The sequence below is a fragment of the Cavia porcellus genome, unplaced genomic scaffold, assembly GCF_034190915.1.
Source record: "Cavia porcellus strain 051 isolate PalLab524CR breed Dunkin Hartley unplaced genomic scaffold, mCavPor4.1 scaffold_12, whole genome shotgun sequence".
Classification (NCBI taxonomy): Eukaryota; Metazoa; Chordata; class Mammalia; order Rodentia; family Caviidae; genus Cavia; species Cavia porcellus.
In genome coordinates, this window is record NW_026947495.1 from 9,264,449 (window position 1) to 9,290,355 (window position 25,907).

The following is a 25,907-nucleotide window of genomic DNA, read 5'->3' on the forward strand; positions in this document are numbered from 1 at the left end:
CTGTACATGAATAAAAAACTTACTGAGAGAGAAATCAGGGAAACAACACCATTCATAGTGGCACCTCCCTCAAAAAGAAGAAGAAGAAAGAAGAAGAAGAGGAGGAAGAGGAGAAGAAAGAGAAGAAGGAGAAGATGAAGAAGAAGAGAAAGAAGAAGAAGAAGAAAAAGAAGAAGAAGAGGGAGGAGGAGGAGAAGGAGAAGGAGAAGGAGAAGGAGGAGAAGGAGAAGGAGAAGGAGAAGGAGAAGGAGAAGGAGAAGGAGAAGGAGAAGGAGAAGGAGAAGAAGTATCTAAGAATCAATTTAATGAAGGATGTAAAAGACCGCTACATTGGAAACTACTCTGAAAAAGGAGATCGAAGAGGATATTAGAAAATGGAGGGGGATACCATGCTTTTGGGTAAAAAGAACCAATATAGTTAAAATGGCCATATTTCCAAAAGTGTTATACAGATTCAATGCAATCCCAATCAAAATTCCAATAGCGTATATCACAGAATTAGAGAAAACAGTCCTAAAATTCATCTGCAACCGGGAAACAGAGTGCTCACTTTGGCAGCACATATATGAAAGAGATCTAGAGGAGCAAAGGCAGTCTTGGGCCACAAAGACAAGGCAGGGGGTGTCACAATCCTTGACTTGAAATTGTACTATAAATCTACTGTGATAAAAACCGTGTGGTACTGGCAAAAAATAAACATTCAAAGACCAATGGAACAGATTAGAAGATGCAGAAACTCCAGAGACACTAAGCTATCTTATCTTAGGTGCCAAACACATTCACTGGAAGAAAGACAGCCTCTTTAATAAACAGGGCTAGAAAAACTGGCTCTGCACATGTTGAAGATTAAAGTTGGACCCATATCTCTCACCATGCACGAAATCAAATTCAGAATAGATAAAAAATCTAAATAGTAAAACAGAAACAAAACTTTTGGAAGATAGAGTGGGTAAAACTCTTGAAAATGTAGGTGTAGGCAAAAACTTTATGAACAAAACCCAGTTGCACAGGCACTATTACAGAGAATCAACAACCAGGGTCTCATCTTACTAAAAAGCTTTTACAGAGCAAGAGAAACCCAGAATGAACAACCCATAACATGGGAGAAAATGTTTGTTGGCAGTACCTTAGAAAAAGGATTACTGTTGAGAACATATAAAGAATACAGAAATAAATCAGTCTTGCCAAATTTAAAGACCCAATCCAAAAATGGACATCTGAGATAAATATATACTTCTCTGATCAAGAAATACGAACAGCAAATAAATATGCAAAAAAGTTCAACATCACTAGTCATTCAAGAGATGCAAATTAAAACAACACTGAGATTCCACCTCACCCCACAAAGAATGGCTATTATCAAAACATCAAGCAATACTATCAAAAATGCTGGAGGGGGTGTGGAGAAAAAGGAACCCTTCTCCACTGTTCATGGAAATGCAGACTGGTGCAACCACTGTGGAAAATAGTGTGCAGATTCCTCAAAAAACTAGGACTGGTAAGCCAGGGATTTAGCTCAGCGGCTTACATGCCTGCCTGGGAAGTACAAGGTCATGAGTTTTATCCCTGGAACCGAACAATAAAAAAAAAAACCAAACAAACCAGGGCTGGTTTGACCCAGTGTTTCCCCTGCTGGGTATCATCCCAGAAGAATTAAAAACATCATACCATAGCAATGTATGTGCCTCCATGGTATTAGCAGCACAATTTGTAATAGCTAGATCTTAGAAGCAACCTAAATGCTCATCAACTAAGGAATAAATAAAAAAAGTGATATTTTTATACAATGTAGTACTACTCAGCCCTAAAAAAGGATAAACTGGAGACTTTTACAGCTATATGAATGCAACTAGAGATTACACTGATTAATGAAATAAGACACACATGTAAACATCGTATTGACTCATTAGTGCAAAAAGCTGAGACAAACAACACAAGTATATGTGTATGTATATAAAAATAGTTAAGATAGTTACACTACTGATTTCTCTGAGTCCACTGAAGAGAAAGATTTGTGCTAGTATTGTCTGGGCAATTAAATGCTCTGGGTAAATGATTTTGGGATGACAATGTGCAGTGTATGTACCACTGCTGCCCCTGATTGATGTGTTTTGAAATTTTGTTGTAGTTTTTTTCTTTCGTTTTGTTCTTGAAATAAAATGGATTTCGGAAAAAAAAAAAAGAAACATCCACACACAAGCTTTAGCAGAGCAAGAGAAACCACCAATATAATGAAGAGACAACCTATAGAATGGAAAAATATTTTGCCAGTTACTCCTCAGAAAAAGAATTATTATCTAGAATATATAAAGAATTTTTTAAAAGACCCTTAAAATTAAAAGAGCCAACTCAAAAATGAGCATCAATAGACACTTCTCAGATGAAGAAATACAAACAGCAATAAATATATCAAAAATGTTCAACAGCCAGGTATGGTGGCAGGTTGACACAGGAGAATTATTGCAAGTTCAAGACCAGGTTGGGCTACAAAGTGAGCTCAAGGTCAATCTGAACTGCCTAGCAAGACCCTGAGTCAAAAAGACAAAAAAAAAAGTTCAACATCACTGGTCATTTGAGAAATGCAGATTAAAACAATACTGAGATTTCATTTCACTCCAGAAAGAATAACCATCATCAGGAAATCAATCAAATACAGTTGCTGGTGAGGTGTTGGGTAAAAAGAAATAGTTCATCAGTATTGGTGCTAGTATAGATTGGTGCAACCACTGTGGAAATCAGTGTGCAGTTTCCTCAAAAGCTAAAACTAGAGTTTTTATTTGACCCAGCTATTCTCCTTCTTGGTATATTCCTGAGAAAGTTAAAAGCATCATACCACAGTGATATATACATATCCATGTTTCTAGCAGCATAATTTATAATAGCTAAATCTTAGAAACAGCCCATATGCCCATCAAAAGATGAATGGATAAAGAAAATGTGGTATTCAATACTGACTCTGGTAGTGAAAAAAAAAGAAAGAAAAAGAAAATGTGGTATTTGTATACAACAGAGTATTACCTTGCCACAAAGAACGATAAACTCAAGTCATTTGTGGATGCATGAATGTACCTCAAGACCATAATTTTAAGTGAAATAAATCAGACACACATTTAAATATCACATTGTTCCTCTTGTGTGAGAAACCTAAGGGTAAAGAAGGAGCAAAATGAGGAGAGCTATTGGGAAGGAGGAAGAACATGTTCAAATGGGAGTGGGCAGGGGAAAGGGAAGAAAGGGAAAAGGGACTACAAAACAGAATGGAAGAAAAAATAGAAATGAAGCTTCTGTAAATGGGGGGGGGGAAACTTGAAGGGAGGAGATGAGTAATTAGAAAAAAGAAGAATTTAAATATAATTGTACAGATACAAATTCCCTATGATGAATATGAACATTATGTATGGCAAAAATGTACTAATGAGAAAAAATTTTTAAAAAAAGATGAGCCTCCTCCACACTAACTAACTAACGAAATAAATAAATAAATAAATAAAAGACCATCCAGCCCCTGGCCATCCCAGCAATGCCCTAAAAGCTGGCTCCTGTGCTTTGTCAACGGGCCAGACCATCTTCTCCATCACAGCTGTACCCCTCAGCTCTTCTCTGCAAACTGAAGTCTCTTCCCCATTTGCTCTTTCTTTTCAGTTATAATGTTTGCCTGTGTTTTCATCCTTCTTGGCCTGGTTACTGATTCCTGTTACGACTGCATCAAAGGACCCCCTTAGGGGGTTTCAAACTATGGTTTGAAAATTCTCTCCCAAGCCCATGTTTAAAATTATTTTTCCTTTGGTTTTGAGATAGGCTTTGTGTGCATTGTCTGGGCTGGTCTCAAACTCTCAGCTCAATGGTCCTCTGAACCCGGGGTAACTACTCAAAGTGATGCCTCATTCACTGCAGGGCACCAGGCCCTGCAGCTCCCCCTCTGGGGATGTGGTCTCCTTCAACGCTGCTGCCTCTGGTGTAGTCTGGCCCTGTGAGTTTCTGGCTGGCCGGCCTGTGCTCCCAATTGGCTTGAGAGGTTTCTTGTGTCAAGAAAGCTACCTCTGTTTTGGGAGACACACTGGGACAACTCTGTGCCAGGGCACCTTTCTGCCTTCATCTCCAGAGCCCTGAGTTTGAGTACCCGGCTTCACTGCTGTGTGTCCCTAGGAAAGCATCCCCACTTCTCCCATTGTAGCATTCCCCGCTGTACCATGAGAATAAAAGTATCTGCTTCAGGGCCAGGGATTTGGCTCAGTGGTGTAAGTGCCTGCCTGACAAGCTCAAGGTCGTGAGTTCAATACTCAGTACCAAAAAAAAAATCTGCTTCAGTGAGTGGTAGAGGACAATAGGTGGCCACCTATGCTACAGGACATCAATGTGGTTTCTGTTCAAAACAATGTCTGCACGAAGGGAGACTGTGCCTGGTCCTCTCTCCACTTAAAGCAGCTGCCCCACTTCTCCTCCTGCCATGTGTTTGTCAAAGCTCTTAGTATCTGCATAAAAGTATACATTTATTGTCTGCCCATTTCCCCTTCCAGAATAGGAGCGCCACGAGACAGAGCTTTTGGTTCCTTGTGTTTGCTGCTGTTATCCAAGGAGGAGCACAGCGGGTCTCTGTTACATCTTGGGCCAGTGAGTGAAGAAAAAGGAACACATGAACAACTACTCAGCACCAAGTCAGGTGCTCTGGAGCCAGGGCAACTTCCCTATCCTCTAAAATTCCCTTCTCTTGGCAGCAAGAGGGGCTGTGGTTGTAGGCCAGGCCAGGCCACTAGGCAGACTGATGGCTGCTCTTAAAACTGCTGCCACCTGTCCTCACCTGGGGCTGCCCTGAGGTTGGGGGAGGGAGGCTCATCTCTTTGACCCCTGTGTCTCCAAGTATACCTCCAGGGCCCATCTAAAACAGCCAACCTGCCTTCTTTCCCCAACAGCTGGGGAGTCCAAGCCCTAGGGAGTCTATGCATGGCTGGGCTCTGCAGGACGCAAGCTTTGGAGCTTTAGAAGGACATTGCCTCAGGGGCAGGGGAGAGGGGCAGCACAGTGGGCACCCTTGAGAAGAGTGTTGGTAGCTGAATCAGATGAGCCCCTACACCAACCAGCCTCACAGTCATTGCTGACCATGAGAGGTTTAGGGAAAGGAGATGCTCACACCTCCCTCCGGTGCTCAGAGGCAATGCCCACCCCCAGAAATGAGGGCATCTGAGCCCCACCTGATGACACAGCATTGGTCCTGCTTGTTCTTCCTCAGGTTAAAGTAGCAGCTGTTTGCGATGGCAAAGACGTGTGGGGGCAGCTCTCCCACATGGCGGCCATAGTAGAGCTGTACCTGTTCCAGGGTGTACAGCGGCAGCAGCTGGAATGGGTTCACTGCCACCAGGATGGATCCTGTGTATGTCTGGGGAAGGAAGAGTTGGAAAGAATGGGGGCACTGGCCAGGCCTTGGGTGCGACCCCATGAGAACCCCCAGGATCCTTAGCTCTGGTGACAAAGTGAGCTCTGACTCTATGTCAGAAGATGGCTCGAGTTTTACTAGCCTCAAGCAGGAGCCTCCCCAAAGGCTGGTCAGCAGCCCTCATTGTCCAAACTCATCTTCTGTGCCCCAGGCCCTGGGGCCAAACCCCTCTCCTGAGAGTTCAGCCCAGAACTATCTGCTCTTCAGGATCCCCGTGGGGCCCAGCTGGAATACCCATCCTCTGCCTTCAAGGCCACGAGGACCAGAACAGGGATGCACGTGGGCACTTTGGAAAGGGCGAGCTACAATTCAGCTTAGCTTAGTGCTGTGAGAATCAGTTCCAGGTGTTCTCACCCACATTCAGCCAGAGCAGAGCAAGTTGTTCTGCCCTCCTAGGGGTTCCTTCTTTTCCTCTGTGGTACTCTTTTGTTTGAAGTCTCCAGCTCACTCCTGGACTCCTCTGTGCAGTCCAGAAAGGCTGATTAGAATGTAACTAGCCACCTTTCCAGACATGCAAAAGGCCCAGGCAGGAAGTGACTTCCTTGGGGCACACTCACTTGGGTCTGCAGATGGTGTTGGTTTCTGAAACACCATCTCTCCCAGGGTTCTGATTTGAGTACCTTGGGGTGGGGTGGACCTGCATCTACTGCCAGGCTTGGGAGAGGAGCCCCCATTTACCCAGGCGGCCCTCCAAAAGTGGTAGGTGGGTCTCTGCAATTCCAACTTCACAGGTCTCCTCTCTGGCAGGCAAGGGTCCCCTGGCATGCACCTTACTGGTCAGAATAAGTATTCTGTTCAGCCACAGACAGGGAGAGGGAGGGAAGCACCTTCTGTGTGCCACTGAGCACCTTCTGTGTGCCAGGCAGCACGCTTCACCAGGCATAACCTCATCCTCAAGGGTGTGCCTTCCCGCTCCTTTTGGATGGGGACCAGAGGTTGAGAAAGGTTATGACTGGGCTTCTCTAAAACCATGAGGACTGAGGAAGAGCAGTGCCTGGCTCCACACCCTCTGGCGCATTGCTTTTTTCTGCCTGTGGGGGCTCCCTGTGGACACAAGGTAGGGGGACTCACATAGATCTTATGCTGCTGGTAGCGGATCAGAAGGTTGTGCACAATACCCGCCTCGTGCAAGTCTCCCAAGCAGATCATGTCATCCACACCCTGAATTGAGTTGGGATGCATGGGGCTGAGGGCACCAAGGTCCTCTGCTTTGATCCAGTGCTCCTGGAATGACAGGCACAGACTCATTTCAGGGATAGCCACCCCATTGGCCCCCGGCACCTGTGTCCTCCAGGTCCTTTGCAATGTACAGACAGGCTGACCAAGGTGTGGTGGCCAGTCTCTTGCCAGAGTCAGTCTGTGGTTTAGGTCCAGGGGCACCTGTGGCAAAACCAGGGCCATCTATGGCTATGTCAGCATTTGTTTAGGGTCTGGGGTCCATGTGCAGCAGGGACTAGGATTGAACTTCAGGCTGAGGAAGGAGAGCTACATAGTAGCTGGAAATTAGATTTAATGGTCAGCTTGCAGTGAGGGCCACACCAGTTGTTAGAATAAAAGCATGCAAGTAAAAACATTTTTTGAAAAACTGTACAGCATCATCCAAATAGAAGATATTGCTGTTTCTAACCACAGTGTAGAACATTTTCCTGGAAGACCTTGCCTGCAAGTGCCTTGTTTTGCAGCCCTGGGCTGGGCAGGAGGGCAGTGGATGCTCTCCCTGCAGCCCTGGCCTCCCCTCTCCATGGGGCTATCCTGTCCCCCCAGGAGGCTGAGCTGCCACCCCTCATTGTGTGTCCCCTGCCCACTGTTCTCACCACCTTTCTTCCAGTTCCTTCCCTGCTGCACACCTGCTTCTGCCTTCCACTCCACAGCCCTTCCCTCCTGTTTCCCTTTGTCTCCTAGCTCCCCTGAAATGCAATCTGGAAACATCTCCAAGACAGACACACAACATGTGCCAGGGCTGGACTCTGCCACAGCCTGGCCTGCCTCACAGATGCCCCTCCTCCTCCAGGGCTTGGCAACCCGTGGTGTTGCGGGGCAGCGGAAGAGGCCAAGAGGAGAGTCTTGCCACACTGACCTTGCCCTCGTCATCCTCAACCAAGATCTTGCCTGGCTTTGTTTCTTTGATGATGCCTCCGATGGCCACGCTGGTCTTACTGGCAGAGGGAGGGTTCAGCCACACGTGGTCACCCTGGAGGGAAGAGGGGAGACAATAGTCTGATTTGTGCTCTCCCTGCCCCTTCAACTCAGAACTCCCGGGTCATTTTTTTCTCTCTCCCTCTCTCTTGCCTCTCCTCTGATTCTGTGTGTGTCACCTGCACTGCTCACTACGCAGGTACCAAACACTGCCTGTGCAATCTATTGCCATGTCTCTGTGCTGTCTGGGACAATAAGCTCAGCAAGGACAGGAAGTCAGGCTTTCCTATCACCTGTCTCACAAAAGAAAAGCCTCTCCGCCACCATACGCCTCAAACTCAACTGCTGCTTCCAAAGGCTGTGGAAAAGAGAGTTTAGAGAAGAGCGCTTGGCAGAGCTGAACATGGCAATAAGAGCCAGACTTTCCTCTTGCATCCTCTTGATGTTGCCTGCAAGCAGAGAAAAGCAAATCCAAAGCTCCTTCTTCAGCAAAGTAGGGAGAGGATGAAACCATAGAGTAGGCAGAAGGATTGCTGGAGATTGCAGAAGGAAGCTGAAAAGATGACCCTGGCTGCAGATTCCAGGGAAAGCCCACCACGTTAGTTTCCCCCCAGGTGGAGCACATCGTGTCATGATTGCCTTGCTGCACCAGCAGGAGCAACAACATCAGGGAGTACAGTTCCGGGGCAGCATCTGTTCTAAGGAACAGATAAACTGTATGTGAAAAGATGGTCTCCCTGTGAGATAGGCATAGGGACTCTTATGCCTGTGAAGAGCCTTACACTGCCCAAATCTACTGCAGGGAGAAGTATGAGCTAAAAACCCAGATGCAAGGTTTCTGCCAGCTCCAATGAGGCACCAACTCCACGAGGACCTGCTCTTGATCTAGACGCTAGGAGCAGCCCAAGATACTCCATGGGTCTCCACAGGGGGGGGGAAGCTCACCTCCCCGGAAGGGAGAAGCTACCAGAGCAGTGCAGAGCAGGGCCCAGGAGTTTCACTATCACTTATAAAAATGTATGGAAGTGTAGACTAGTGGAAAAGAGGTCAGGAATTCAGTGGTGAGACTCCTAAGAAGAAAGGGCCATGAGTTGGCAGAGCTCAAAAATGAAATGAGGGGGAAAAAATAAACGTGCTCCAGAAATGAAAGCAAAATTGGAAACAACAGGAGACTATGCAATAATTTTAAAAACTAGAATTAGGAAGAAAGCAGTAGACATGGAAGACAGGAAAAATATAGAATGTTCAAAAGAAAACTGGGGCATGGAAGATAGAAAGATCATTAAAGATACAACTCAAAACATCTTTCTAGAAAATAAAGACTTGGATCTATATAGAGAAAACATGAATCAGATACCAAGAAAACAAAGTTTAAAAGAAGACCTGGAGCAAGAAAAATAAAAATCAACTCCAGTATAGAATCAATGCAACCCCCTATGAAAAAAATCAATGGCATTTTTTTATAGATCTGTCCTAAAATTGTATGGAACCACACACACACACACACACACACACACACACACACAGAGACAGAGACAGAGACAGAGACAGAGACAGAGAGACAGAGACAGAGTCAGAAACAGAGAGACAGACAGAGAGACAGAGAGAGCCAATCTTCTTGAGCAAAAAGAGCATAGCAGGAAGAATTATACCACCTCATTTTAAATATACTACAACTCTAGAAATCCACACAGCCGGGTGCTGGCATAAAAACACAGATACATAGACCAACAGAACTTGTTTTTCCAGAGTCTGGAAATAAATCCATGCATCAACTGGTTTTTGACAAAGATGCTAGGAAAACACACTGGAGAAAGGACAGTTTTTTCAATAAATGATGCTGGGAAAATTGGATACCCACATATAAAAGAATGAAACTAGAACCCTGTCTCTTACCAGTGGCTAAATTCCATTCAAAATGGGTTAAAGACATAAATGTAAGGCCTAAAACTATGAAACTACTAGACCAGAATTTAAGAAAAATTATTCAGGACACTTAAATTTACAAGAATTTTTTTCATAAAATCTGAAAAATCACAGGAAACAAAAGCAAAGATAGATGAATGAAATTACATAAAACTAAAAAATTTCTGTACTGCAAAGGAAACAGTAGCCAAAGTGAAGAGAGAGCCTAAAAATGGGGGGGAAAGGCTGGGGATATAGGTCACTGGCACAGCACATGCCCAGCAAGTGCAAAGTTGTGAGTTGGATTCTGGGTACAAAAAAAAAAGTGGGGTGGGGGCAATATTTGTGAACTATATATCTGATAAGGGGTCAATATCCAGAATATTTTAGGGTCTCTAAAAACTCAACAGCAAAAACCAAATAACTCAATTTAAAAATGAACTACACACTTAAATAGATATTCACAAAAGAAGAGATATGAATGGCTAACAAAGTGTGTAAGAAGTTATGGATATCATTAACTTCTAGGGAAGTGTAAGTAAAGCCACAATATCACCTTACCTCAGTAAGAATGGCTATGACCAAAAAGACAAAAGAAAACAAGTGTTGGTGAGGATGTGGAGAAAAGGGAACCTTGCAAATTAGCACAGCCATTATGAAAAACAGGACGGAATTTCCTCAAAAACTTAAAACATGGGGGCTGGGGATTTAGCTCAGCGGTATAAGCACCTGCCTTGCAAACAGGCAGTCATGAGTTTGATCCCCGGTACCGATAAAAATGAAAAAGACAAAAAAAATTTAAAATATGATCAAGCAATTCCATTACTAGGTATAAATACGCTCAAAGGAAGGGAATTCAGTATATCAAAGAGACATCTGTACTCTGGTTTACGTTAGCATGTTCACAATAGCCAAGAAATGGGAACCATGGCGACTGATGAATAGACAAAGAAAACATGGTGATGTGGTGATTAGAATACTATATCATACACCAAACAAAATGAAATCCTATTGTGATAGGGCTCCTCCCGATAGGTCACAGTAAGAATTTTTTACAACCTAGAAATATCAGCCTCTGTGTAGCATCTGTAGTTCTGATGTAACTCTGTAACGTAACATCATATCCAACCACACTGTAAAATGTTAGTACATGCCAGTACAAGGGGACAAAGACACAAAAACTGTATAAAAGGGTACAACTATACTATTCTGGGCACTCAGCCAGCCTTTGGATATGAAGCTGCTGAGTCAGTGCCAGCACAAATTAAGTTGCTTCCTAGGAAAAAGACCTCATGTCCTGTCTGTGCGAAACTCCTGCAACACCGTCATTTGCAAGCATGTAGATGAAACTGAAAGTCAGTGAAATAAACCAGGCACAGAAAGACGAGAATTGCATGGAATCTGAAAAGCCGATCTCATGGAAACTGAGAGTAAAATGCTGGTTACCAGAGGCTGAGAGGAGCAGCAGGGAGGAGCCCAGTAAGAAGGTGATTAATGGGTTCCAAGACACAGTTAGGCAGGAATAAGAAGTTCCACTGTGCTAGAGCACAGCGGTAACTACAGGCAAGGAGACTGAGCCTTATATTATGAAAAGCTAAAGAAAAGATTTTGAATGTTTTCACCATAAACAAATAACAAATGTTTGAAGAGATAATATGCCTAACCTAAACATAACACCATATGCACATGTATCAAAACATCGTGTGAAGCCTTATTAATATGTACAATGTTGATGTCTTTATATATCAGTTAAAATAAATTTAATTTAATTAAAAAATAAATTCCAGGATGTATATTACTAAAAGGTATAAGATTTTATTTATTTATTTTTGGGCACCAGGAATCAAACTTAGGACTTCATGCTTATCAGGCAGGTGCTACACTATGGAGCTAAATCCTCAGTCCAGTTACTGGTTTTAAAAATAAGTAAGTTTTGTGGGGAAGCAGACAAAAAGAAAATACTCAGTTCACAAACAGAAGAGTCAGGACAAATTCAATTCCCTTGAGAAGGTTGAGCAATTCCTTCAAAAATCTCAAGAAAAAAGCAATTCACCCATCTCATTAGGATGAACACTATCAAAAGAACATAAAAACAAAGTATTGGTGACAATGGGGAGAAACTGGAGCTCTTGTGTCCTCTTAGTAATGCAAAATGGTGCAGCCATTATGGAAGACAGTATAGAGGGCCAGAGATATTGCTCAGTGGCGCAGTGCTGCCCAGCAAGTGTGAAGTTCTGAGTTTGGTCCCCAGAAGTAAAGAAAACAGAAAAAAAAAAAAAAAAAAGAGAGAGAACAGTATAGAGAGTCCTTAAGAAGTCAAAATAGAAATACCACATGATTCAATAATTCACTTCCAAGTTTAAATCCAAGAGTTTAAAGTAGGAACTCAAAAAAACATACGTGCATGCCTACATTCATTGCAGCATTATGACAGGGTCCATCACCCGGTGAATGGATAAGGAAATGTAGGCCATATGTACAGTGGAATGTTCTGTGGCCTTCGAACAGAAGAAAACCTTTTTTTGTGCTACATTGATGAACCTGTGGGACTGCAATCATATAAGGTTTCTAAAGTAGGAAAACTCAGAAATCAGGTAGAAAGTAGAAAGATGGTCATCAGGGGTCTGGGGGAGGGACAATTAACATTCAATGCAGAGTTCTTGCCAGATGGTAGTGCAATGTGAAGATAGTACTGCTAAATTGTATACTTAAAATGGCTAGGATACAAATTTAAAGTTACGTTTTTTATCACACTTGAAACCAGCCAAACAGTCATGTAAGTATAAAAATAACAAACATTTTTAAAGATTTGGTATTATTATCCACATAAGCCCTCTGGAAAAAAACTTGAATATAAACTTCCAGGAGCAAAGAACGAAGATAGATCTACTCTGTGACACATCATAGTGAAGCTTCAAAGTTGGTGGAGACAAAGAGAAGATCATAAATGCTTCTGGGTGTAGGCAAGGGTGTAGTGGTTGGGGGGCATTTGATGGATTAGATTGGGAGAATTGGGTCCCTTTAAGAGGTAGATAGGAAGGCCTCTGCACCTCAGCGACCAGCAGGCTGGGGGTCTGCAGCTTTCACACCCTCCTCTGGGTAGCTACACAGACTCACCTAAGCCTCTCTTTAAGTAGGTTATTTCTTCCTACAAAAGAAAAAAGAAGAGGAAGAAGGAGGAGGAGGAGGAAGAAGAGAGAAAGAAGAAGAGGAAGAAGGAGAAGGAGAAAGGAAAGAAAAGGAGATAGAGAAGGAGAAAAAGCTTCCCCTACTGGCCCACCCATCCTAACCCCTAGCAACGGCCCACTAACCAATCAAGTGGTGATGGGGTGGTGGGACCCTAACCCTATGAGAATAGGATTGCTGGCCCACACTCAGCAGTGACCTGGATTTGGACCTCAGCCTGCCTCTCCCCTAGAGTGGCTGTGTACCACTTCTTGCAACAAAGCTTTTGCTTTGCACTGGTCTCCTCTGACTCATCCTTCTCTCTATGTCAAAGACTGCTGAAGATGATTCTGGGGACTCCTAAATCCCAGACCCAAGGGTGTACAATGGGAAAGAGGGATAAATTTTACACAAAGAATTAAGAATTAGAACAGCAGAATTCTATCAGACTTGGTAGCAACACTGCTGGAAGACGGAAGGCGGCACACAGCAAACCACGTCGTGATTCTCGGGGAAAATTAAATCCCACATGGAATTTGATAGCCAGCAGTCTTCAAATGTGATGACGATATCTGTAGAACAGGAGTGCTTAAAAACAATTAGTTGTGCTTTCTGTGTTCTTTCTCTGACCACTGCGGATGCACTAGGTCAAAACAAGGGAATAAACTTGGGATCCAGGAGAAGAGAATCAATGTAAAGGAGACATGAAAGCCAACTCAGCCTGGCCCAGAGATGATAGACATAACTGGGTGCTACAGAGGACACCATTCAGGTGTCACAGGCTGATAGTTCGTGGAGCAGTTTCTTCTGGAAGATGAAATTGATGGAACTCTTGATGAATCGGGACATTTTGAGAGAAGACTGACATATCTAGGAGAAAATTGGAGGTTAAAGTAGTGATAAATGCAGAAAAATGACACACAGACACACCAAGTAAACAGTGGGAAGGATGATTATAAAGTATAGCAACGGAAAGCACATGTTCAGACCCAGCTCACAAAATGATGTTTCAGTCAGTAACAGATACGCAATGGTAGGCACATAAGATTGTACAACCTTGTGACACTGTAGCTCTCTCCATGATGTTTGTACAACAAAATTGCCTGACAACATATTTCTCAGAAGTTGCTCCCTCATTAGGTGATACACACTGTGCCTACTGTGTGTGGCAGTCGAGTAGCATTCATTTTGATAAAAGGTTGAATTTTGTTTGTGGGTGATTAAAACTAGGGCTTAACACTTTGGAGAGGAGAGACAGTACTCACGTGAATGCCCTGGCTGGAGACTCCAGTGGGGGAGCTAAGTCTTTTTAGATAGAGAATCAGTAACAAATAATGCCTGACACCAAAATATCAAGTAGACTGTAAGCTCCTTCCAGATGTAAAGGGGAAAATCAAAGGGATCAATAGAAAGGGTTGAAGTGGTCACTCCTAGGGAAGAGGAGGTGGTGGGCACTGACCCAATAAACTGTGTGTTTATATAACTTTATAAAAATAAAAACTAAGGAGTGGGAATGTATGTCAGCAGAAGAGCATGTGCAAAGATCTGGGACCCATCACAACACCAGGGGGAAAAAACTAACTAAATTGAAAGGAACAGTAGACCTCAGATTACACAATATACTGAATGAATTAACTGAATCTCATCAGACCTTCAAGGCTGAACTTTCAGTGTGAATGACCCACTGGACAGTGGAAGCAGGTGGTCAGGCATCGAAGCAGGAAAATTAAAAGCTGGAGACAGACTGATAAGCACCCCACAGCAAAACTGACCATAGCCAGAAATGAAAAAGAAATAATTTCCGATCCAGACAGTAAGGACCCATCAGCCCCAAGGGAGCTGGAAAAACAAAAGCCAGAGTGTAGGCAAAGTGCTACTAAGAAATAATGAATTTTTTTTTTCTTTTTGAGACAGGGTCTCGCTGTGCAGTTCAAGCTGGCCTTGGGCTTACTTTGTAGCCCAGGCTGGTGTCAAACTCACAACGATCCTCCTGCCTCAGCCTCCCGAGTACTGAGATTGCAGAAGTGCACCACTGTGCCTGGCTTTTTCACTCTTTTTTTTTGTTGTTGTTATTGTTATCAAGAATTGAACTCAGGACCTTGTGCTTGCACAAGGCAGGTGCTTGTGCCACTGAGCTAAATCCCTGGTCCAAGACATAATTGACAGACCAAGCAGCAGAAAATAGATTCTTCATGAATTCTTGGTTGAAAAAGAGAATTGTGCAAAAGCAGCTGTGTCATGATAAGAATGGGTGAGAAGAGAAAAAGCAGAAGCCAGAGTGGCCAGCAGCAAAGAAAGTAAAAGTGTTAAGATTTGAGAGAGAGAACCTGAGCTACAGAAAGGAGAGCCCCCCCAAGCCCCAACCCGCCCCCCACACTGCTCTCAGTGGGACAAACCAGTCTCCACTGTGCTACTCCCCCACTGCAGCAGAGCTCTACCCTCAGAGAAGGTGGCAATTCCAGCCTAATGTGAGCAGCACTCCTAGGAGACTGGTCCCCGGCCCCGATGTCTCCCAAGACGGATGGCTCTGTGGTCCACACACTGACACAGGTAGCATGCACTGGGCCTGTTTCCGCATTCCTCTCTCCCCCTGGTAGGAGAGGAGCTGGAGGTACCAGCGGGACTCAGCACTCTCCCGAAGCGGTGCCTAGGGGCCAAGCCCTAACTCAGGTCAGTTCATTGAAGCAGGTGCCCTCCCCCTGCATAGGGACAGGTGGCTTGTGCCACAGCCACCCATATTCAGTCATTCTATCACTTCTTCATCTGATAAGGAATGGCTTGCCTGAAAGGTAAAGGACTAATTGATTTACCATCAAATTCAATGAATAAAAGTTCATGGCTTAATTAATTAGGGATTGTGCCATCAAAATATCCCCACCCAGCCTCAGCCAGGATGGGCCCCCAGGTCCTCTGCATGTGTGCAGGTTGGCAATCACAGCTCATTTGGAAAGAAGCCAGGGTATCATTAAAGTGGTTATAAATCAGGTGCTTGTTATACTAAGATGCTAAAAATTAAAATAATTGATTAAAAGATAATTAACAAAAATAGTTACTTAAAAAGATAGTTATTAGTAATGTTGTCATTCTGTACTGAGCTCATTACCCTAGTAACCAAGCACCAACCACATAGTTATAAATTAACTGACCGCGTCGTTCTGCTGTTCTGTAATGCATCATCCCCCCACCTTAGTGACCTGTGTGCTACGTCAACCTTTGTTCCCCTTGTAAGAGATAAATGATGCTGTGTCAACCATTGTTCCCTTTATGAGAGACAAACGTTCCTGGAATTGGCAGACCAAGGACTATGAATTGGCTAACCACCCACTGCAAAATGCCTCTGACCTCAAGCAAAGGGGAACAAAGGCCCACCTTATTTCTGTTTCTCATCACTATGTATTTAATGATCAATGAGCTAATCATAAATGAACTATAAAAATCAGTCAAAACTCTAACTCAGTTGCACAGCTTTGCAAATTCCATCTGCACTGTGTCGCTGGGCCAGCTAAAATAAAAGTGCTTCTTTTAAAAAAGACGTCTTGCCCTGTTTGTCATCTTGGGGTCTTGCCCCAATTTTCATCATGGGGCCCTGCTTTTTGAGTAGAGTACAACAGTGCTACCCAGAAGCTTAGCACGCTGCAGAATGAGCGGCAGCCCCGCTCAGTCCTTTCACCGACGTGGTGTGGGAGATGAAAGGCTATGGTCAAGGGGAGACAGTGTCTACTTGCATGTTCGTCCTTAGATGGCCGTGTGTGTGTGTGTGTGTGTGTGAGTGTGCGCACGTCTGAACTCACCAGAGCCCAAATCAGGGAAAAGCAAATGGCTGAAGGCACACATAAGTAGGCAGGATCCTTTCACTTTCTGTAAAAGTCTTCAGGCTCTTTGTGGTGACTCACTATACCCCAGTTCTTGGCCCACATGTTTCTTAGGAAGCAGCACCCCCACCCCAGGGTGGGACAGGTCACTGGGGCCCAGTCCACATATGCCTCCCCCTTGGCTGCTGCGAAAGTTCACGGCAGTGTCCAACAGAGTGCAGGTGTGGGTAGATGGTTTATGAGTAGTAAGTTCATAAAGTTCTGTTCTTTATTCTGCTGCTCCTCAGGTCCTTTGCCGGATTCCTTGATGAATAAGATGACCACCCATGATGGCTTGTATCTAGATGTCCTCCCAAAGCCACATGTGCTCATAGGGCTCTTTCGAGGTGGCTGGGTCTGGAGTGTATGACTGTGGAAAGGATGTGTAACTAAATTACTTTATATAGTTCTGGGTGTGGATAATTTGGGCGTGGGTGGCTCCGATCAGTAGGTGTGTAGCCTCGGTGGAATAAAAAGGAGAATGAAGGGCGGCTGCTTCTTCCCTGCTCGCTTCCTCCAGCCTGCCCTGCAGCGGACAATTTCTCCTCTAAAATGCCCCTCTGCTATGCCAACCTGCCTTGTAGCCAGCTGACTATGGACTGAAACCTTTACATACTCTGAGCTAAAATAAACCTCTCCTTCTTTAACTTTAGGTGTTAGGTATTCTACCCCAGCAAGAAGAACAGCAAGTCAGACATCACCCGCTTTTCAAAACATTTGAGATAGACGGTAGAACCGGACTCATAAGTAACACAGCCTGGTGCCTTTGTAAACTCTGCTTCCTCAACTCTGGGGACATGAAGTTGGTTATGTCCTAGGAGGACATGTGAGCCAGTGATACCTATGGAGAGATTCTTTTGTGTCGTAAATCTGGCTTTCATGCATTTGAGGAGACAGATAATATTTACCCTGATTTGAACATAATACAATGTTTACATGTATCAAAACATCACATGGTACCTTATAAACATGTAGTTTTTGTTTTATGCTAGTTTAAAAATCAATTTTTTTGTTGAGCCAGGGTCTCACTGTATAGTCTAGGTTGGCTTTGAAGTAACTATGTAGCCGAGGCTGGCCTTGAACTTGTGACAATTCCTCCTGCCTCAGCCTCCTAAATGCTGGGATTTACACCATGTTCAGTTTAAAAACTTTTTTAAAGAACCAAATTGTGTTCTGAAGTGGTGTCAAGTTCTTATGTGTGTGAAGTAATGGTTGCCAAAAGCCCTGACAACTTGAATTTTCAGATCATAGTGAGCCTTTGTCTAGCCTGATGCAGCCTCATTTCTATTCCCTAGATGAAAAACAGTGATAACAGCAAACCCTCGCTGCCCGTTCTGTTGGTTCTGACCGGGTGCCAGGACCAGGCGACCATGTGCCAGGGGCTAGTTCTGGGAGCTTCCAGGTTCCTGCTTGGTGATAGGGTCCTTCTTAGCTGTGTGGATCGTATAGAGGGGCAATAGGTATCACATGGCTTTGTACTCAGGAGAATACTACGGACACTTTTTATTTAAGAGGACTTGGCAACCCTGCACTGGGATTAGAGGAGCAGGGGTGAGAATCTGGAGGAGAAGGAGGGACGGCCAGGCTGGCTGGGGTCTTTCTCTGGCCTCCCCCAGCCTCCCAGCTGCTTCCTGCCAGGCAGCAGTCTGAAATCCCCTCCTCGGAGCTTGAGGGTAAACTGGAAACTCCCCACTCCCTATAGACAAAGCTGCCTCTCTGCCCCTGGGACCCGGACATATGCTGAGTGAAGAGAACAGGATGCAGAGTCCATTCTGTCCTGAAGTCCTCATGTTACCTATTTTTCCTGAGCGGGTTCTCTGAGACTCCCGTGAAACAGGAGTGAGAAAGCCCTTCAGAATCCTTGGGGACAGTGAGACCATGGCCAGTGGCTGCCTTGATCTCTAGATAGTATGAACTGTCTTGTTTCCCCTACTCCCTTGGTCTGTTATTTTCTTTCTTTGGGTTTTGCCTTTTTTGTTTCCCTGGGAGAACTTGAGTAACTTTCACAGCCTTGGGTAAACTCCACAAATAACTCTTAGATACACAGATGTGTTTCTCACCAGCCTGAACGCCAGCATCCTGGTCAGCAGCTCCGCACAACCTGTGAGGAGAGGGAAAGCAGGTCAGTACCACCGTGGGGCCCCAACGGGGAGTCCCTGGGGGCCAGAGCTGGGACTGCTCATCTGCACAGTTTTGGATGCCTCTTGGTCTGGTCTTATCTTTATTGAACTCAGGCTTGGGCTCCACAAAGAGTGTTGCCTGTCACCCAGCAGCCCCAGTGGTACCTAGGCTGACACCCTGGAAGACAGTCATTGTTGATGACCATGAATTTACGATGGCTAATTTTGCATATTTCCCTAAGGGATAAAATGAAGGTTTGGGATTACTTTTATCATCCATTTGAGCCTTCCCATTAACTTTTTAGGGACTGGCCATCATCTCCTACCCACTAAACCTAAATTAAACCCATGAAGATTAAAAAACACTCCAGGGCAAGATCCTTAGTATAAAATCATCTCAGCCTTCCTGACTCATCCCGGGATTATCCATTGCCTGCTGAGACCGGGACCTCAGAGTCTTCCACCTGCCTGAATCTTCTACTAGCCCCTCCTACAATGCATACACCCAAGAAGTAGTGGCTGGTTTGAGTGTCTTTGTCTTTGCTCGTCCTGAGGCACTAACCTCCCAGCCCCCCATTGTGCATTATTAAATTTGTCTCTGTTTCTTATTTCATCTTTTCGCTATACCCCTCATACAGGCAGTTAGGGATCTTGGCCAGGTCCCTGGTAAGTCACCAGCATACATTCTGAAAAATCCCCAGCTAAGCAGCCACTAGAGCCACATGCATGTCACATGCTTTAAATCTCACAGCATGGGTGCTGCCCTGATTTATACTGGGGTTTTGGGAAGGAAGGGTGGCTGTCCCTGTGGACTCTGCCCCTCCCACAGCCAGCCCAGCCCTGTGGGCACCTGTTCTCTCATAGAATGCTGAGCCCTAACCCTGCTGTATTTCCAAGCTGTCCCAGCAGGTGCTGTGGAGGTACCTGGGCAGGCATGGCCAGTAGTTGGCAGGATGGGGTGGGGGTAGGGGTAAGGCCCTAATCTGCCCCATAGGGAAGAAGCCCTCACCATTACCTAGACTTGAGAACTGGCTTTCCTGTCCATGTACTGATAAGCAGCAGCAAGCAGGTCCTGGGACTGTGGTATTTGTCACCCTATTATCTCATCTATTACCAATTCACCACAGAGGGGACTCAGTCCGCATCTGTCCCCTGAAAAGGTATGCAAAGCCCCTGGAGAGAGTGTTGCTGCAAGAGTGGTTTGGAGGTCTGAGTGAGGTGCACAGGGGCGGTGGCAATCAGGAGGACACATGTCATTGTCCTTGACTTACAGGTGAGAGCACAAAGACTGAGGAATTCGAGGTCCTTGCTGGAGCTGTTCACCTGGTAAGCAAGAGGTGTCTTCTCCCGAGCTCCAAAATCTACTGCCTTGGGGAGGTTTCAGGGGCCATATCAAAATGCAGAGAAGACCCTGATGGAATAGGGGTCCTACACCCACTTTCCCCCTCACACAGCCCAGGGCAGGCGGGGAGGGAGAAGACACAGAGGGACATGGCAGTCCTCTGGCTGCCACTGTCCTCTCCTGCTCCAGGCTTTTCCAGCCCAAGTTGAAATCTGAGTTCTTCAGCTCAGTTGCCATCTGCCCTCTTTACCAGCATGGCATCTGCCTCCAGGAAGGAGGTATCGGTCCCACTGGACACAGACATAGCTGTCAAACACCTCACTCGGCCACCCCCAAGCCCAGACTCCAGTGTCGTCCTCTCCCCATGGTTTGCTCTGGTCTTCCCGCAGCCCAGAGCTATGGGACTTCAGGAGCTACATCTTCCCACCGCCCCTGCAGATGACACATCCCAGCCCATCCCCATGCGCAGCTGCGACCCTCAGCCCCCGCTGCATGTGACCCTCAGTCCTTTTGCATTCCCTAAGGCTATTGGCCTGTCCCCCCCCCCCCCCGCCGCCGCTTTATTTCTGTGTCCAGCTTGCCTGGAGACTGAGTTAAATCTGTTTTGGAGAAACGTGGTTATGTAATACTCATAAATGGAATTTAAAATAAAACACAATAAGGTCACATGATGTGACCCCCCCCCCACCAGCCATCACTGTCTTGGAGACACCATTACTTACTTCCCTTTAATAGACTCCTCTCGCACCTTGCAAGGTTCCAACCCTGGAGCACCTAGTCCTGCTCCTCTGCACCTAGGAGCCAGGCTAGTCTCGCAGACTACACTCCCCATGCTCTCAGAAGCACCCAAGGGTCTTTCCTTGGGCCTTGACCAGCCCACTTGTGAAAAATTCCTGTTTCAAAGCTTCCTCAAACTGCTCTACGCAACGCCTCGATATATTTTACTGCAGAAAAGGAACTCTGTCCTCCCTTCCAGCTCTCTCCTCCTCTTCCTCCCCATGTACACACAGCCTTGCCCTTTCTGCCTGCATCCTCCCTTGTTTTGTGCATTACTGTGCTAGCTTAAAATAGGTTCACCTCTTCTGTGACATGATACTGTGATTTAGGTATAATTTGAGTGTCCTCCAAAGGTCTGTATGAAAAAGATTGGTCTTCATTGTGACAGAACTGGGAGGAACTTCTACAGATGAAACCTAGTGACACTTTTATTTAAGAGGTGGGGCCCAGCAGGAGGTCCTTAGCTCATCGAGGGTGTGCCCTAGAAGGGACAGTTGGGACTTCTCTCTCTACCTCCTGGCTCCAGGTAACCACTCGCCATGGTGTGCTGCCTTCACAAAAGGCCCAGGCTGCTGAGGTCCCCTAGTCTTGGAAATGAACCTGCAGAGCCATGAGTCAAAACAAACTCTCTTTACTCTGTAAGGAAGCTTATGTCCGATATTTTCACTATAGTGATGCAAAGCTGACTAACACACATAGCTCCCTTCACAAGCTGGAGACTAATTCTCTTCACCTTGAGCATGAACCTGGTAATTCACTTCTATCATGTGAAATAAGGTAGAAGTGGCAGACTGCAGCTTCAGTTCACAGAGACCTGGTGCTTCCCTCTTGCTGCTCTCTAGGATCCTTGACCACCATGTTGTAGGGACACTCAAGCAGCCCTAAGTAGAAACTCACATGGTAAGGAAATGAGGTCTTTATTCCACAGCTATGTGATTATGGAAAGAACATTCTAACCGCATCCAGGTTTCCAACTGACACCCTGACTACAGCTTTTTCATAAGCCCGATCATGTCCTCTCAAAATTTGTATGTTAGACTTTTAACCTCAAGGACCCTTAAAATGGGATATATTTGCAGAAAATATCTTTAAAGAGGTAATTAAATGAAAACGAGATCAGTTGCATGGGCCTTATCTCAGTCTGGTTTGTGTGCTTATAAAAACAGGAACTGAGTGCACCAACACACACAGAGGGATGATCATCCGAAGAGCAAGCAGGTGGACAACGGCCATGCTCTGCACCAGCAGCCCAGGACAGAGTCTTGGGAGAGCCAACCATGCTGGAGCCTTCATCTTGAACATGTGAAGTCCATGACCATAAGAACACAACTCAGCTCCAGTTTGGGTCTAAATGTCCCCCAAAGACACATGCTGGGATGTGGGGCTTGGTACCCAAGGAGGGGCTACAGGGAGATGGTAGAATCTCTAAAAGGTAAGATCTAGCAGGAGGTCTTCAGGTTGTGGGGTGGAGAGTGTGCTCAGAGAGGACTGTGGGGATGACTCCCCCCCCCACACACACACACATCCCTTTACCTTCCCTTTCAATCTGGGGCCATGAGGCAAAATGTTTTGCTCTGCTGTCTGCTCCCCACCATTGCCCTCTGGCACCCTCACCAAAGGCCTAAGAGCACTGAGTGTACCCAATCATTTCCTGGAACCTCCAGAACTGTATGCTAAAATAAATCTCTGTGTAAATTGGTTATCTCAGTCCTTTGTTGGGGTGATGGGAAGCTGAGTAACACACTTGTTTGTTACACAGCAGTGATGACTAATACAACCTCTCCCTCTCAGTCTTCACCCACTCTCCCTGTCTTGGCCCTTTCCAGTCTGCATGGAGATAAGCTCAAGTCTCAAAATAGAAAGCTCAAGATAGAAAAGAATTTTCTCAGCCTCATGAAGTTCTCCAGCCACTTCCTCCATGCATTTGGCCACTGTCAGGCTGCCGGAGGAGCCATCCCACCACACTACTATGCCTGTTGTATCTTCTGAACCACTTACTCCTCCTTACTCCCACAGAATTCTCCTCCTTTCTCTATGCCTCTGGGGATGTCTCTCCTCCTGCAGCCAATATTGTTACTTTAATCTCTTGGCAAGTGAAGGAAATGCTGGTGACTTTTGTCTTCCTGGTATGCTTCCTCTGTTGCCCTTCTGGGGCATTTCTCCTCCCCTGGCCCAAACTATGTTTCCCATGGGAACCATGAATCATGGCTCCAGGATGGCCTTGTGGCCCACACCATGCCAGTCACAGCTGCCTCTGTGATGTTCTGAGTTGGAGCTGAGGGTTGATTTTCCTCTCTAGTCTAGAAGTTTGGGACTATGATTTCAGACATGTCAGAGATTATGGTTCGAGTTTAAAAGCAGCTGGGTTAAGAGAATCAAGTTGGTCGGTGGGGAGGGAAAAAGTCAAAAGACAGGAATCTTGTCTGACTGTTAGAGAAGAGGCAGAGGACAGAAAGGGAGAGAAGGGTAACAGGAGATAGGCAGAGTGTGTTGTATGCACATACAAATATACCGAAGTGAAGCCCACTGCATAGTGTAACTAACATGCACTAACTTAAAAGTTACTAGACTAAAAAGCAAAAAGAGTCCTATCCCTGGTTGTTATCAGTTTGACCATTTAAGCTAAGCCATTTGGACTCCCATCACTGAAGCCAAAGTGTTCTGCCTCATCTGGTGGCCCTCTGGTCTCATCCAACCTGCACACTCCCTTTGAGTACTCTCTTCCCAGGCCACTCCAGGAGTCTAGCACTGCTGAGTCCCAATCGAAAATCTCCAGCCCTCATTTCCTTCCCAACTTCAGACCCTGCAATTTCTCCAGACATCTCACAAATATGCCAGGGCATGTCAAACCCAATGTGATCATCCCTTGCTATCCTCCCCACACCTGCTCCATCATGGCAGCAACTGCTGAAGAAAACACATCAGTTATTCTGTTTCTCACATCCAAATGATTACTAGGACCTGAATATTTTGTCTAGTTTGAGATTCATAACTATATATTGTTCATAAGTAACATGCATTGAATATAGACATTTAGAGTAATAATAAAGATGGTTAAAATATATTATGCTAATCCTAATAAAAATAAAGCTGGAATTGCTGTATTAATTTCAGAGAGATTAGACTTCAACTGTCCTGATTTCAGAAAGATCAATTTCCAAGAGAGGAAAATTGTAAGTGGCAGCCCACAGAGGTCAGAGGCCTAAGCCAAGCCACCTGGAAAATTGCTTTTTATCTGGTCCAGGTAAGATCAGAATAAGGACAGGAAATAACAGATCTCCATCATATCTGATGTGATGGGCAAGGGATCCGGCTGCTGTCAAGAAGTCCACAATAGGTGGCAGTGAAGATGCAGGGATCCAGCCCTTCTGCTCTTGTCCCAGCCCTTCCAAAGACATCAGCCACAGGGCAACATGGTGAAGGACGACTCCTGGGATGCTGTCTTCCTCTGAGCAAGCTCTGTTCCCCTCCAGGGGGACTATGGACCTGAGAAGTTGGCAAGGATCCTGTTTGTCCCTTGCAACACCCCAGGATGAGCCAGTCTGGCCAGGTTTGTTCCCCTCTGCTGCTGCGTACACACACTGGACACTCGAAGCTAGGAGCAGGTGTGTTATGACTCTCTATGGGTGTGAGCAAGGCTCTGGCCTGTCTAGCTTCATCCCCAGCCCACTCTTTCCGACCCGGTCAGCTGTTCCCTTGCAACCTCCCTGACACAGATTCCCCTGGCAGAGCTAAAATCTGTTCTCTCTGGTCCCAGTAGACCCTGCTCCAGCCTCCTTTAGGCCTGACATTCCTCCTTGTTACCCTGCATTGAAATGCACAGCTCACACCTTTCCAGGAAACAGCTTTCTCTTTGTTCTTTCTTTCTTTGCAGGAAAGTTGTTAGATTTCCCAGAGACAACTTGGAAGAGACAGCCCTCCAGCAGCCTTCCTTCATTATAGAGACAGCCCTGAACCCTCTGTCACTTGCAGGACATCTGAGAAACCCTACTTCATCCTATAGACAACCCATGAGAAACTGCCTTCACTTTACAAAGACTCTCAGAGAATTCCTCTCCCTCACAGAGACATCCTTAAGAAAGCCTCTTTCATGGTAGAGATAGATGGCTCATGGTGTGTCCCATTCATGGAAAGATAGCCCTTGAGGGACTGTCCTCCATTTTCCACAAATAGCCCTTTGACAAGTCTGCCTTCACTGCTACTGACAATGTCATTTCCTCCCTTGATACCCCCTTCATGGTATTCTAGTGGAGAGCTGGCCTTTCCTCAGAAATGCTTCCTAACTTGAGAACACCATCAGTTTTTCACCTCTTTTTGTGCTTTAGAATAAATGTAGTCGGTGCCTAGAAAATGTACACAACTTCCTGGTGTATATTTTGTTGGTTAACCTTTCCCCAGCTGTGCTGTATTTTCTTGCCTGAATTTTCCTTTCATTTCCATTTTTCATCCATTTTATCTTTTATTATGTTGCATTATAGGTATATCTGTAAGCTTTCTCAAACCACTCTTTTGTTTGCTCTCTGAGGGGGAGATGGATACATACACGTGCTGGTGCACACCAATCTTTCACCGCACTGTGGTTCCTTTCTGGACTGCTACCTCTGTCTTCAAGGCACCCAAACAAAGTAGTGGCTCAGTCAGGAAGTGTGCTAAAAATGTCCCTTAGTAGTTCATCAATTATTTTTGGTTGGGGAGGGATACCAGGAATCGAACTCAGGACCTCAGGCTTGCCATGCAGCCACTGCACCACTGAGCAAAATCCCCAGCTCCAGTAGCTCGTTAATTTTAAGTGCACAGCAACCTGCAAAGTAAATGATGAAGTCCCTTTTGACAGATGAAGAAACAGGTTTGATGCCCTATGTTGGGTAGGTGGCTGAGTCAGGACTTGAATCTATGATTACTTCCAAAGTCCCTGCTTGTTCTACTCCACGTCTCTCCGCAGTCTGGTATGCAAGACCCTGTACGGCTTCACTGTGCAAGACAGAAGCCACTTGCTATTCGTGTCTATTTAAGCTTAATTTTAGTTAAAATCCATGCTTCAGTAGCTAACAATGGCTGCTGCCATCCTTTCCTTCACAGTTTACCCGGGGGTCTCTACCACATCATGTCTTCTCGGACTCTCAGTGTCCTGAGTTATCTGTCCGTGGCATTCACTGGCCACTTCGCCTCACCAGCTGATG

The 25,907-nt window shown here is 45.4% G+C and overlaps 1 protein-coding gene across 8 annotated transcripts in view; it reads right to left on the reverse strand.

The window, feature by feature from the left end:
* Positions 1-25,907, reverse strand: part of Myo7b (myosin VIIB) — a 93,613-nt gene that overhangs the window by 65,949 nt on the left and 1,757 nt on the right. For all 8 annotated transcript variants that reach the window (XM_063258818.1, XM_063258816.1, XM_063258817.1 and 5 more), the window contains exons 2-5: positions 18,549-18,589; positions 7,509-7,622; positions 6,503-6,655; positions 5,190-5,374 (exon numbers count right to left, since the gene is read on the reverse strand). In XM_063258818.1, coding sequence (XP_063114888.1) covers positions 5,190-5,374; positions 6,503-6,655; positions 7,509-7,622; positions 18,549-18,566 — 470 coding nt within the window. In that variant the 5' untranslated portion in view covers positions 18,567-18,589. The remainder of the gene's footprint in view (positions 1-5,189; positions 5,375-6,502; positions 6,656-7,508; positions 7,623-18,548; positions 18,590-25,907) is intronic.